Source organism: Polypterus senegalus, chromosome 13, assembly GCF_016835505.1.
Source record: "Polypterus senegalus isolate Bchr_013 chromosome 13, ASM1683550v1, whole genome shotgun sequence".
NCBI classification, from domain to species: domain Eukaryota; kingdom Metazoa; phylum Chordata; class Cladistia; order Polypteriformes; family Polypteridae; genus Polypterus; species Polypterus senegalus.
Genome location: NC_053166.1, coordinates 97,914,605 through 97,927,250, shown reverse-complemented (window position 1 = coordinate 97,927,250; position 12,646 = coordinate 97,914,605). Strand labels below are relative to the sequence as shown.

The following is a 12,646-nucleotide window of genomic DNA, read 5'->3' as shown; positions in this document are numbered from 1 at the left end:
TAGAGCTCTTTGGCATTAACTCAACTCGCTGTGTTTGGAGGAAGAAAAATGCTGCCTATGACCCCAAAACACCGTCCCCACCGTCAAGCATGGGGTGGAAACATTTTGCTTTGGGGTGTTTTTCTGCTAAGGGCACAGGACAACTTAATCGCATTAACGGAAAATGGACGGAGCCATGTATCGTGAAATCCTGAGCGACAATCTCCTTCCCTCTGCCAGGAAACTGAAAATGGGTCGTGGATGGGTGTTCCAGCACGACAATGACCCAAAACATACAGCAAAGGCAACAAAGGAGTGGCTCAAGAAGAAGCACATTAAGGTCATGGAGTGGCCTAGTCAGTCTCCGGACCTTAATCCAATAGAAAACCTATGGAGGGAGCTCAAGCTCAGAGTAGCACAGAGACAGCCTCGAAACCTTAGGGATTTAGAGATGATCTGCAAAGAGGAGTGGACCAACATTCCTCCTAAAATGTGCAAACTTGGTCATCAATTACAAGAAACGTTTGACCTCTGTGCTTGCAAACAAGGGTTTTTCCACTAAGTATTAAGTCTTTTTGTTAGAGGGTTCAAAACTTATTTCCCTCAATGAAATGCAAATCAATTTCTATCTTTTATTTAAAGTTATTTTTCGATTTTCCTTTTGATGTGCAATCTGCCACTGTTGAAATAAACCTACCATTGAAATGATACTGTTCTGAGACTTTTCATTTCTTTGTCATTGGACAAACTTACAAAATCAGTGAGGGGTCAAATAATTATTTCCTCCACTGTATATACATATATATACACACATATATATACATATATATATATACATATATACACATATATATATATATATATATATATATATATATATATATATATATATATATATATATATATATATATATATATATATATATATATATACATATATATACACATATATACACATATATACATACACATACATTCATACACTCAGTGATGCCCTGGTCCAGAACGCCATCTGTCATCTCATTAGAAGCATGCACCGATGTTGTCAGGCATGTATACAAGAACACAGGGGCCATACAAAGTGCTGCGTACAATTTTGAGTTGCTGCAATTAAATTTTGGCAAAATGGACTAGCCTGCCACATAATTTTTTCACTCTGATTTTTGGGGCGTCTTTGAATTCAGGGCTCTGTAGGTTGATCATTTTCATTTCCATCAAACGATGTGGCATCCTTTCGTTCCTAACACATTACCCAGTCTATATCAGTATAGATATCCAGGAGGATTTCTTTTTCCCATTGAGATCTGATGTGTTCCTTTAATTTTTAAGCAGTTTATATATATATATATATATATATATATATATATATATATATATATATATATATATATATATATATTATTGAGCATTGTTTCTGACCATATCCATCCCTTCATGACCACCATGTACCCATCCTCTGATGGCTACTTCCAGAGCAGGATAATGCACCATGTCACAAAGCTCGAACCATTTCAAATTGGTTTCTTGAACATGACAATGAGTTCACTGTACTAAAATGGACCCCACAGTCACCAGATCTCAACCCAATAGAGCATCTTTGGGATGTGGTGGAACGGGAGCTTCATGCCCTGGATGTGCATCCCACAAATCTCCATTAACTGCAAGATGCTATCCTATCAATATGGGCCAACATTTCTAAAGAATGCTTTCAGCACCTTGTTGAATCAATGCCACGTAGAATTAAGGCAGTTCTGAAGGCGAAAGGGGGACACCGTATTAGTATGGTGTTCCTAATAATACTTTAGGTGAGTGTATATACATCTAATATATGTGTATATATATTAATCTGGTCAGTTAAGTAGCAAAGGGGTTGTTAATCAGTTGCAGCTCCTTTGGTGTTAATGAAATTAACAACAGGTGCACTAGAGGGGCAACAATGAGACAACACCTAAAACAGGAATGGTTTAACAGGTGGAGGCCACTGGCATCTTTCCCTCCTCATCTTTTCTGACTGTTTTTTCACTAGTTTTGCCTTTGGCTACGATCAGTGTCACTACTGGTAGCATGAGGCGATACCAGAACACCACAGAAGTTGCACAGGTAGTCCAACTTCTCCAGGATGGCACATCAATATGTGCCATTGCCAGAAGGTTTGCTATGTCTCCCAGCACAGTCTCAAGGGCATGGAGGTGATCCAAGGCGATAGGCAGTTACTCTAGGAGAGTTGGACAGGGCTGTAGAAGGTCCTTAACCCATCACCAGGACCGGTATCTACTCCTTTGGGCAAGGAGGAACAGGATGAGCACTGCCAGAGCCCAACAAAATAACCTCCAGCAGGCCACTGGTGTGAATGTCTCTAATCAAACAATCAGAGACAGACTTCATGTGGGTGGCCTCTAGTGGGCCCTGTACTCACTGCCCAGCACCGTGGAGCTCGACTGGCATTTGCTATAAAATATCAGAATTGGCAGGTCCACCACTGACATCCTGTGCTTTTCACAGATGAGAGCAGATTCACCCTGAGCCTATGTGAGCCCAAGGGTCTGGAGAAGCCGTGGAGAATGTTATGCTGCCTGTAACATTGTTCATCATGACTGGTTTGGTGGTGGGTCAGTGATGGTCTGGGGACGCACAGACCTCTACAGGCTAGACAACAGCACCTTGACTGCCATTAGGTATTGGAATGACATCCTTGGACCCACTGTCAGACCTGTGCTGGTGTGGTGGATCCTGAGTTCCTCCTGGTGCATGATAATGCCCGGCCTCATGCAGCAAGAGTATGCAGGAAGCTCCTGGAGGATGAAGGAATTGTTACCATTGACTGGCACCCAGGCTCGCCTGACCTAAATCCAATAGGACACCTCTGGGACATTATGTTTCGGTCTATCCAACACCACCAGGTTGCACCTCAGACTGTCCAGGAGCTCAGCGATGAACTGGTTCAGATCTGGGAGGAGATCCCTCAGGACATCATCCGTCATCTCATTAGGAACGTGCCCCGACGTTGTCAGGCATGCATACAAGCACGTGGAAACCCATACAAACTACTGAGTATGATTTTGAGTTGCTGCAATGAAATTTTGGCAAAATGGACTAGCCTGCCACATCATTTTTTCACTTTGATTTTTAGAGCGTCTTTGAATTATTCCTCTGTAGGTTGATATTTTTCATTTCTGTCAAGTGATGTGGCATCCTTTCGTTCCTAACACATTACACAGTCCACACCAGTATTGATATCCAGCATGACTTTTTCCCATTTGGATCTGATGTGTTTTAAAAGTGTTCCTTAAATTTTTCTGAGCAGTTTATATATATTAGATATATGTACATTGTGAGTTCGGCCCTCCGGTTGTAATATGACCAAGCTGTGCGCTGAGCATACTCTTAAGCATGCAACGTACAGCTGGCCATGTGAACAGTAATCTTGTTTCAAATCTCACAGCTTGGATTGCTGCTGTCATAATCAGTTTGAGTTTCATGGTTTGTTTCAATTACGAGTAGTAATAGTAATACGACAGTATTTGTAGGACTTGTGTTGAAATGACATTCGGCATCTGTAAAGCGTTGTAAGTATACAACCAGTTTCATCGATAACTTCACATCCAGTCTTTGAGAGTTTAAACAAACATTCATAAACATCAAAGTGTCCACTACTAAAATCGTCACCTGTGAATCTAAGATTTTTAAGAGGCATTGGCGGTTGTCCAAAGGTGTAAAATATTTGGCCATTTCGGTACACTTGAAAGCGACAACCGAACAATTCAGCGGCAGCCATCAACTCACATGCAGATGCATAGGTGAAGGGCTTAATCATTTCACTCTTATAGTGCTCCTGTGTAGTATAATTATCTCCTGTACCGTCATCAGGCAACACCTTGAACCTGTCCCAGTCATTCAATACATAAGACGCAATGTTTCTCCAGATATCAAGAGTGAGCCTGATATGGCCGTGCAATATGTAACAAAGAGAATGGAAAAGATAAGAGACAGTTCTTTGATCAATGGTGATCACCTCGATAGACATGTTAATGTGGGTACGGTTGGAATGATAAAGGAAATGCGTACCTGAACAATATAAAGTAAGTCTAAAATACCTACACAATAACTATAATCGTAATAAATGAACAATAAAACAGCGGATAAGCCGTGGATTAAATAAACAGGCTGTAGTTATCAGCAGGGAGACGTGAATCCCGTGGCGAAGCAAGGAAGGGAATGTAGAGACTGGAGCGACGGACGGCCTTATATAGGCAGGCAGCCAACAACGTGGGAGGCGTTGGGATGGGGGACCCAATGCCGCCTCACACGGTGACTGAGCTGCAGGCTATGGACGTATATATGTACATAAGTAGGATTCAGTTAGCGTTGGGAACCCGCGTACCAAATTTCTTGAAGATGGGCCCATAAGTAACAAAGACTGTTGAAAAGTTCAATATGGCGGCTGACAGTGGCGTCATACCACTGAAATAAGTACGTACATTGGTTTCGGTTAGCGCAGGGAAGCTGCCTACCAAATTTCATGAAGATGGGGCCATAAATAAGAAAGTTCAACATGGCAGACGTTGTTGACCATTATGACCGTTACGCGTAGAATTTCAAAATGAAACCTGCTTAACTTTGGTAAGTAAGCTGTAAGGAATGAGCATGCCAAATTTCAGCCTTCTACCTACACGGGAAGTTGGAGAATTAGTGACGTTGGAAAGTTCAATATGGCGGCTAACAGTGGCGTCATACCACCAAAATAAGTATGTACATTGGTTTCAGTAAGCGCAGGGAAGCCGCCTACCAAATTTCATGAAGATCGGGCCATAAATAAGAAAGTTCAACATGGCGGACGTTGTTGACTGTTATTGACCGTTATGACCGTTACGTGTAGAATTTCGAAATGAAACCTGCTTAACTTTTGTAAGTAAGCTGTAAGGAATAAGCCTACCAAATTTAAGCCTTCTAGCTACATAGGAAGTTGGAGAATTAGTGATGAGTCAGTGAGTGAGTCAGTGAGGGCTTTGCCTTTTATTAGTATAGATTAAGAAGGCTTACATAATGTTAGCTACATACCATAATGTGAAGAGTACAAATCCAAGAAGGTTATGGTCAAGCTTTCTTATCTTGAGTACTGTGCGCTGTTTTGGTCTCCAGATTACAAAAAATACAAAGAAGTACTTGAAAAAGTCTAGAAAAGAGTGAGTGACCAGGTTGATTCCCAGGACTGCAGAGCATGAGTTATAAGGAAAGATTAAAACAGCTGAACCTTTTCAGCTTAAGCAAAAAGAGATTAAGACGTGATTAAAGTGTTTACATTTCTAAAGGAATTTAGTATAATGGACTAAGACTGTTTAAAATTAGTTCATCAAAAATATGAGGACACAATTGAGGGTAAATTTCACACTAACATTATAAGTTTTTCTTCACACACAAGAACATAGACACATGAAGTAATTTAACCAAGTAATGTCGTAGAGAATAATATTTTAAGGACTTTCAAAACTAGATGTTATTTTTGAAAAATTAAGTGGACAAGATTGTTCTAATATTCTAACTTGTGATGCCTACTTTACTAATATTCAAAACATGTTACATATCTGGATCAAATTTATCTGGATTACATCTACACATGGCTTTAAAATACATCTTCATGGTCAGACAGACTCCCCACATGCAGCAATTCAGGGTTTAGGAGTTGGTATTGTTTCTCTATGAAGCACAGCACTACAAACATGTAATTAGACTGGCTGCATCTAAAGATGTATCAAAAAAAATGAAAAGGTGACATGCCTTCTTGACATGCCACACTGCTCTAAAGAATTTTATGCCAAATATGTGGCAGTCACATGAAGTACATAGTAACTTGATTTTAAACATGCCACTCACATGTTCACTTTTTAAAGCTGTGTAGGTGTCAGGGGTGGCCACCCTTCCATGGCTTGCCTGACTGCTGCCACAGTACTTCATGATGTTTTCTGTCTTTTATGTTTACTATGTATGAGGGGAGAAAACACATTTGCATTTCCACTCATGTTAAATCTGTTTAAATGCTGATACAAATCCTCCAGGACTAAATCGAATGTCACCAACAATTACTTCTTCATTATAAAAACTGCATTTGTTTTTTTTATTTTCAGAAATACTTAATCATATTATGTTAAATTTGAAAAATAAAAATTAAGCCAAATAAGTAAATATCAAAACTATTTCAAGCAACAAACACTGTATTTTGGTAATTAGTGCTTATTATTTATCTCTAGAATGGCCTACTCCTTTTATGTTATAACGAAGAAATAAGAAAAAAAAAGACTTATTTAATAAGAACACATGGTTTTTGAAATGGATTATTAATTTAGCATTTTGCTTTATAAAACACAGGGAGTGTAACAGCAATAGCTGCAAATATGCTTTTGTTAATAAATTTAAGGACACAAGAACCTTTGTCAAGGCTGGTGCAAAAGTATAAGAGGGTAAGTAGAAGAAAATAAATATTATGTCCTTTGTAGGACTGTCGTGATCATGGCATTTTATCGGTCGATTAATCGTCACACAAAATATTGCTGTTAATAATTTAATTGCCTTCTTCTGTTTATTTAATAACACTATTACAGCGCAAGTCTAATCATAACTTAATAATGCACATATAACTAATGAAGAAGAGCAATTTATTAACATTAAATGCTGGAGCAAATAAATAAAAACTGCATTTTCTGTTTGCCTTTTAAGTTTTGTAAACAAAAATAGTACAGGGCAGGACATACAGTAAGTAACAACCAACCGACCATAATCAAAATAAACAATTACTATGGCCAAAACAGACCATATCCCTGTCATCCAACAGCTAATACTACTCCTCATTGGCTAGGTAGATTTCAAGCAAAGAACACTAAAATATTTACCTTACCTTGTTTAAAGCAACATCTCACAGGGGTCAAAATGTTGCCAGCAATACTGAACATTCTCTCAGAGTCAGTACTTGTTCCAAAAATGTACACACATTATCTAGCTAACTTCACTATCAAAGAGAACCTTGCATACTCTTTAATGTACCGAGTAAGGTAATGCAATACTTATTTTCTTGAAGGAAAAATACCTGCTTTACTTAAGAAAAAAAAAAAAAAAGTATTGCGTTACTGCATTACTATGGAATGGAAGATTATTCCTGCCACTCCCACAGAATTAAAAAACTGCATTATTTTGCTGAAATATTGCCTTTGTTTTGCAAAGATGTTGCCTGCTGTTGTCAGAGTAAAGCCTGGTTTATGCTTCCGTATGAAGCTTGCATAAGTTCAGCACCAAAACTATTCTTGTATACTTAATGCAGTCTGTTCAACTAGCGAGTTGATATTCTTCTAGTCAGCAAGTGACAGTATTTGGTCAATCTCACATTCCTAACAACATCACAGCAGAGGAGGTCAGATTTTGCTGATGGAAGAACAGTTGAGCTATTATTACAGACTTTATGAGGTAAAAAAGAAGGTGGAGTGTACCAAAAGTGGTAATGGGACGGCAAGTATAATACTCTCATGAGTTGGTGACCTACATGATGATGGGATGCACTTCAAATATTTTTTCATGTCTACCTTGTGCTTTGATGACCCACATTCAACCCTTTATTCATCACTTTGAACCCATGAAACTAGCCTCTCCTCAAAATTCACCACTCTAGAAAACCAAGAGCATACAAGTGGTGGCATGTTGCCATGCAAAAGTGCAGCTAGTGAGGACATTTCAAGTCATAAAGTATTGAATAAAATTTATAAGAATACATATTTATCCTGCATGTGCAATGGGGAAAATGTAATCCACCCAGTTTAGGGTAACAGGGAAACCGCGAAAATTGCAACAACACTGGGTATAAGCCAAGAAGCTAATGTGCTTTAGCAGATGGCTAGAACACATGATCGCAGGGCATTCTAGTACTCTGTCTGCATTTCCCAGCCCACCCGATGAAGAAGCTGCTTTTAATAGTCCGCCCCCTCAGAGAGCTCTCTGCTACCTGTGGAGATCCTGACCTAGGTTAGACACAAGCTTAATAAAACACAAGAACATAACATTTGGCTTTGTTTCTAGTTAGCTTAATTAAAGTTCTTGGGTTTAGAATTTTTAGGAAATTTGCAGTTTTTTCATACAAAAGAAAAAGTAGTAATGCAAACGTAATGCACGGTTTGTAAAGCATTTCATTATACTGTATGTTAATTAACTAGGCAATGTATTTAGTTACTTTTTAAGTAAAGAGTAAGGTAATTAAGTTACTTTTAAAACTAATGCTCCTCAACACTGAGCATTAAATGAGTGCCAGTCAAAAATTACATGGTGGAAAACTACACAGAAATAGTGACAGTTCTGTTTCATCCAGCTACTTCTATACAAATATGGAAAATAATTGCTGTCATTTCAAATAATCACAATCAGGTGATTAAGTAAAAATTGAGAAAAGCCTAGGCTTCTGTAGGGGAGCACTCACATATTCTCATTATACAGTGAAAGAGGAATAAAGGTTAAGAATCACTGGTGTAGAAGAAGGCAGCAGAAAAGATGGTTGGATGATCTGAAAAAAGATCTAAGGAGAATGGGAGTTCAGAGATGGAGATGGAAAGCATAAAACAAAGAATACTGAAGAAATGTTACTCTGGAGGCTACAGTCCTACATGGGCTATTACGGTGAGGACAGAAAGAGTAACCTTTTTCAGTACTAAATGGGTTTTGATCTTCATTTTGTTATTCATTCTGTCTTCTGGCACATTTTTACAATGAAAACATGAAGATTTAATTTTCATTTGTATATTTACGTTCCATGTTTACACTACCTATTGTATTTAAAACTTTTGTTAATACAATATTTTGTATTATTTTGCATAGTGCCAGACAAAAATGGAAAGCTGAATTTGTAGTGAATCAGAAGACAAACTGTGTGATGATAGGGTAATTAATGTTATATGACCCATTAAGTCCATTGTCCAATTTATTGTCTTGTTTTCAGAGAAACTCTTACTCGCTTATCTGACTCACACACACTCCAACTCTGACTTTCTAAAGTACAAAAAGGCACATTCTAGACTTTTAGATACATAAGCAAGAACATTCATGATAGAGTAACAATTATAAGTAAAATGCAATACCAAATACAATCAGGCACTCAGTTGACTCACATTTTTCATGACATGCTCTCTCATTCTTAATCTCTCTTCCTCCATTTCCATCATATCATCTTCTTCATTTTTGGGGTCATATACTTTCTCCAGCTGGAGAAAAGAAAGATGTAGACAACGATTACAATTGTGCAAAGACAGGCAAAGTGTAAGAAGAATGAACCAGGTGAAAAACATCAGAAATTTCAAAGACATAACAATCACCTCTTTGGTGAACAATGCCTCCATTTCTTGTTCATCCAAAACACCATCACCATTAGTATCTGCAGAGATAAACTAAGTGTTATACAAGAAAATATTTTGAGCTTGAAACTCTAGACTGGAGTAATTACAAAACACAACATGAACATCAGTTTTTGAAAAATGTCTGTACCATACACCAGAAACAACATAAACAATTAAAAAAATTTCAAGTGTGTCCTTTTATCCTGCATTTCAATGAATCCACCCAGTGAGCACATTTCAAGTATTTAATTTTACAAAGCCAAATGAGTATTTAACTAAATTTGTAAACAATGAACAACTTTAAACTGCTTCTCTTTTTCTTCAGTTATGACAATAGCAAAACAGCAATATAATTGAAAAAGAACATGTGCAACACAGACTATTGACTGTTTGAGAATAATCAAATTAAATAATGAAAACAACTTTAAAATCTAGTAACATTGATGTCTTTAAACAACTAATACGCACAGTCTCTCACACTTCCAGTAGTGTGAAGGAAAGAAAATACTACAATATACTTGAACAATCAGTCTTGAAAATGCATTTGGTCCTCAAGAAGTGGATACAAGTGGTTGATATAGTGAATGATGGGTCATGCTTAGTAATAAATAGGATAATACATATTTCGGTTGCATACAATGGCAAAGATATACCAGAGGTTTTGGTTGTTGTCGCCCTTGGCAATGCTGATGTAAACTAGAAAGCATGACTAGCTATCCTGCACATATGATTTCTCTACCATAGTTATATTAACACAGTCATGACAATGGCCTGAAGAGTGTGCTTTTAACACTCATAACACATTCTTCTAACATTATCATTACCTACCCTCTATCACACTACTTGGTAACTTCTTCCATGTGTCTATGGTTCTTTGTGTGAAGAAAAACTTTGTATTATTTGTGCAAAATCTACCCTTAAACAAGCTTCCAACTGTGTCTCTGTTTTCTGGTTGATGACATTTTAAAGTAACAATCTCCATCCACTGTACTAATTTTTTTCATAATTTTGAACACTTCAATCATATCATCACTTAACCTTCTTAGCGTTGCATTTTATTCCAAAAAACATGTAAAAAGCATTGCATTTTTTTGGCATGAAAAATTACATTTTTATCAAATCTCAAAAGTATAATAATGATAAATAGTAATAGTAAAGATGAATAAAAATAATAATGAAAGAAACTATAACAAAGACAATAACAACAGTAATGATAATACTACTAATGATGCCAAAACAGTATATAATCTCAAAATGAGTCCTTTGTGAGGTAAATCTTAAAGCATGGTAAAAGACACAATCCAGTGTCAGTCGGGACAATAATAGTGCGTTTCTTTTTGGATTTTTTGTCCAGATTTATCAGTTTTTAAACAGCACACTACACAGGTACAAGTTGGATTCTGTTTTTTTTCTGTTGGAGGTTTATGATCATTAAAATAACATGCTCTGGATTTATTCTCGATGTGCTGGGTCGACCCTGTTTCTTTAGTGGTAGTGTGGACAGTGGATGTGCAGCAATAATTTGTTCTACAAGCTAGCATGTAAAGTTTGCAAGAGATACAGTTTCACCAGCTTTTTTTTTGTATAACATGAACGATTCCAAATGCACTGTTCCAACAGATGACAATATATCATTTAGTAGTATTTCTTTTGTTGCCACAGTATAATGGGATAGAAAGTCAATTGTTGATCCACGTGATTTACGGAGCCCATCATGCTATTGTAGTCAACCACAACACAAGGCTTTGTAACCTGCTTGTTGCCTTTTGCCTGTACAGTGACTATAGCTGCATTATGTACAGTGCTAAGAAGAAAAAAACCTTAATTGTCCTTTAATTTCTGTGGAAGCAGTTTGCCCTTTTGCCAAGCTACTAGTGCACCTCACTGTAATTTAGCTCTGCCAAAGTCTTGAGGCAAGCCTGACGACGCACTGTTCCATATGCGTTAAGTCTTTCTTTGCTGCAAGATGTCAAAAAGCTCTAGTGAACTATAAAAATTGTCTATGATTACACAGTAACCTTGATCTAGCAGAGCATTTACCAAAGTTGGCACAAATTATGTAGCAACGCTATACTGATTGTACTCCCTTTCCCTGTGTACAAAACTGAATTCCAAATGTATCCCATTTTAGATTCACAAAGCTCGTAAAACTTTATGCCAAATCTTGTTCTTTTTGACGAGATGTACTATATCCATGACCGTTTGCCCTTATAAGCTGTGAGACTTTCGTTGATCCCAACATAGTGGTCTCCCAAATTTTCTTTATTTTGGGTGCTGGGTATTCTCATCAAAGTCTTAATTGTTGGTAAAGTGTGGATAATTCATAACTAGTGAAAACCTGCACTTAAGATATAATTTCTCCAAAGAATGGCAGCACTGACAGCACTTTTACAGCCCGAGTGATTCTCGGTTCTAACGCTTGCATAAGACACATCTGTACAGTTGCCCGAGTGATACTTGGGACTAACCCTTTTAGCACAGTTTTCACAACCCAAGTAACGCTTGGGTCCAACACTAAGGAGGTTAATCTCATTTTGTTTAAACTGAAAAGTTTCAGCTATTTTATTCTTTCCTCATAACCCATCCCCTACAGGCCTAAAATCAGTCTAGTTGCTCTTCTAATGACTTTTTCTAGTGCTTCTATGGAGACCAAAGCTGTATACAGTACTCCAGGTGGGGCCTCATCAGTGCATTACAAAGCTTCACCATAACCTGCTTAGACTTGTACTCTACATATTGTGCTGTATAGCCTAACTTTCTGTTAGCCTTCTTAATGAGGTCTGAACACTGTCAAGAAGTACATCATGATAAGTCCACTACAATTTTTAAATCCTTCTCATTAAGTGTACTTTCAAATTTCAGACCTCCCACTGTGAATCCTAAAGACATCACGAAGGGCAACCAGCCTTAAAAATCGCGGCTCTAATTCCCCTTGATGCTACACTAAGGAAAGCAAGAGTGCCCTCACCTGCCTATTTCAAAAAGAAAAAGTTATCAAACCTAGATGAACCATAGAAGATAAGGCAGTGACAGAGAAAAATAGAAAATAAGTTTAAGGGCTTGGAATATTTGGGGTATTAAGGGAAAATCAGGCAAGTGCTGAGAAGAAGGAGAGTAGATGTGTACGGTGTACAGAAGATGTGGAAAGGTAAAGGTACAAGAATGAATAGTGAAAATGGTGGAAGGTAGAAGTTTATTCTGTCAGGACATAATGTTGGGAGTTATGTGTTAGAAAAAAAGGGCAGACAAAGTGGTAAAGTTGAAGTGGGTGAATGAACATGCAGTTGTTACAAGGAGTATTTAAA

The 12,646-nt window shown here is 37.6% G+C and overlaps 1 protein-coding gene across 3 annotated transcripts in view; it reads right to left on the bottom strand.

Annotated features, from left to right (window-relative positions):
* Positions 1-12,646, bottom strand: part of nucb1 (nucleobindin 1) — an 83,056-nt gene that overhangs the window by 25,524 nt on the left and 44,886 nt on the right. For all 3 annotated transcript variants that reach the window (XM_039774562.1, XM_039774561.1, XM_039774560.1), the window contains exons 8-9: positions 9,321-9,379; positions 9,117-9,209 (exon numbers count right to left, since the gene is read on the bottom strand). In XM_039774562.1, the coding sequence (XP_039630496.1) occupies positions 9,117-9,209; positions 9,321-9,379 (152 nt within the window). The remainder of the gene's footprint in view (positions 1-9,116; positions 9,210-9,320; positions 9,380-12,646) is intronic.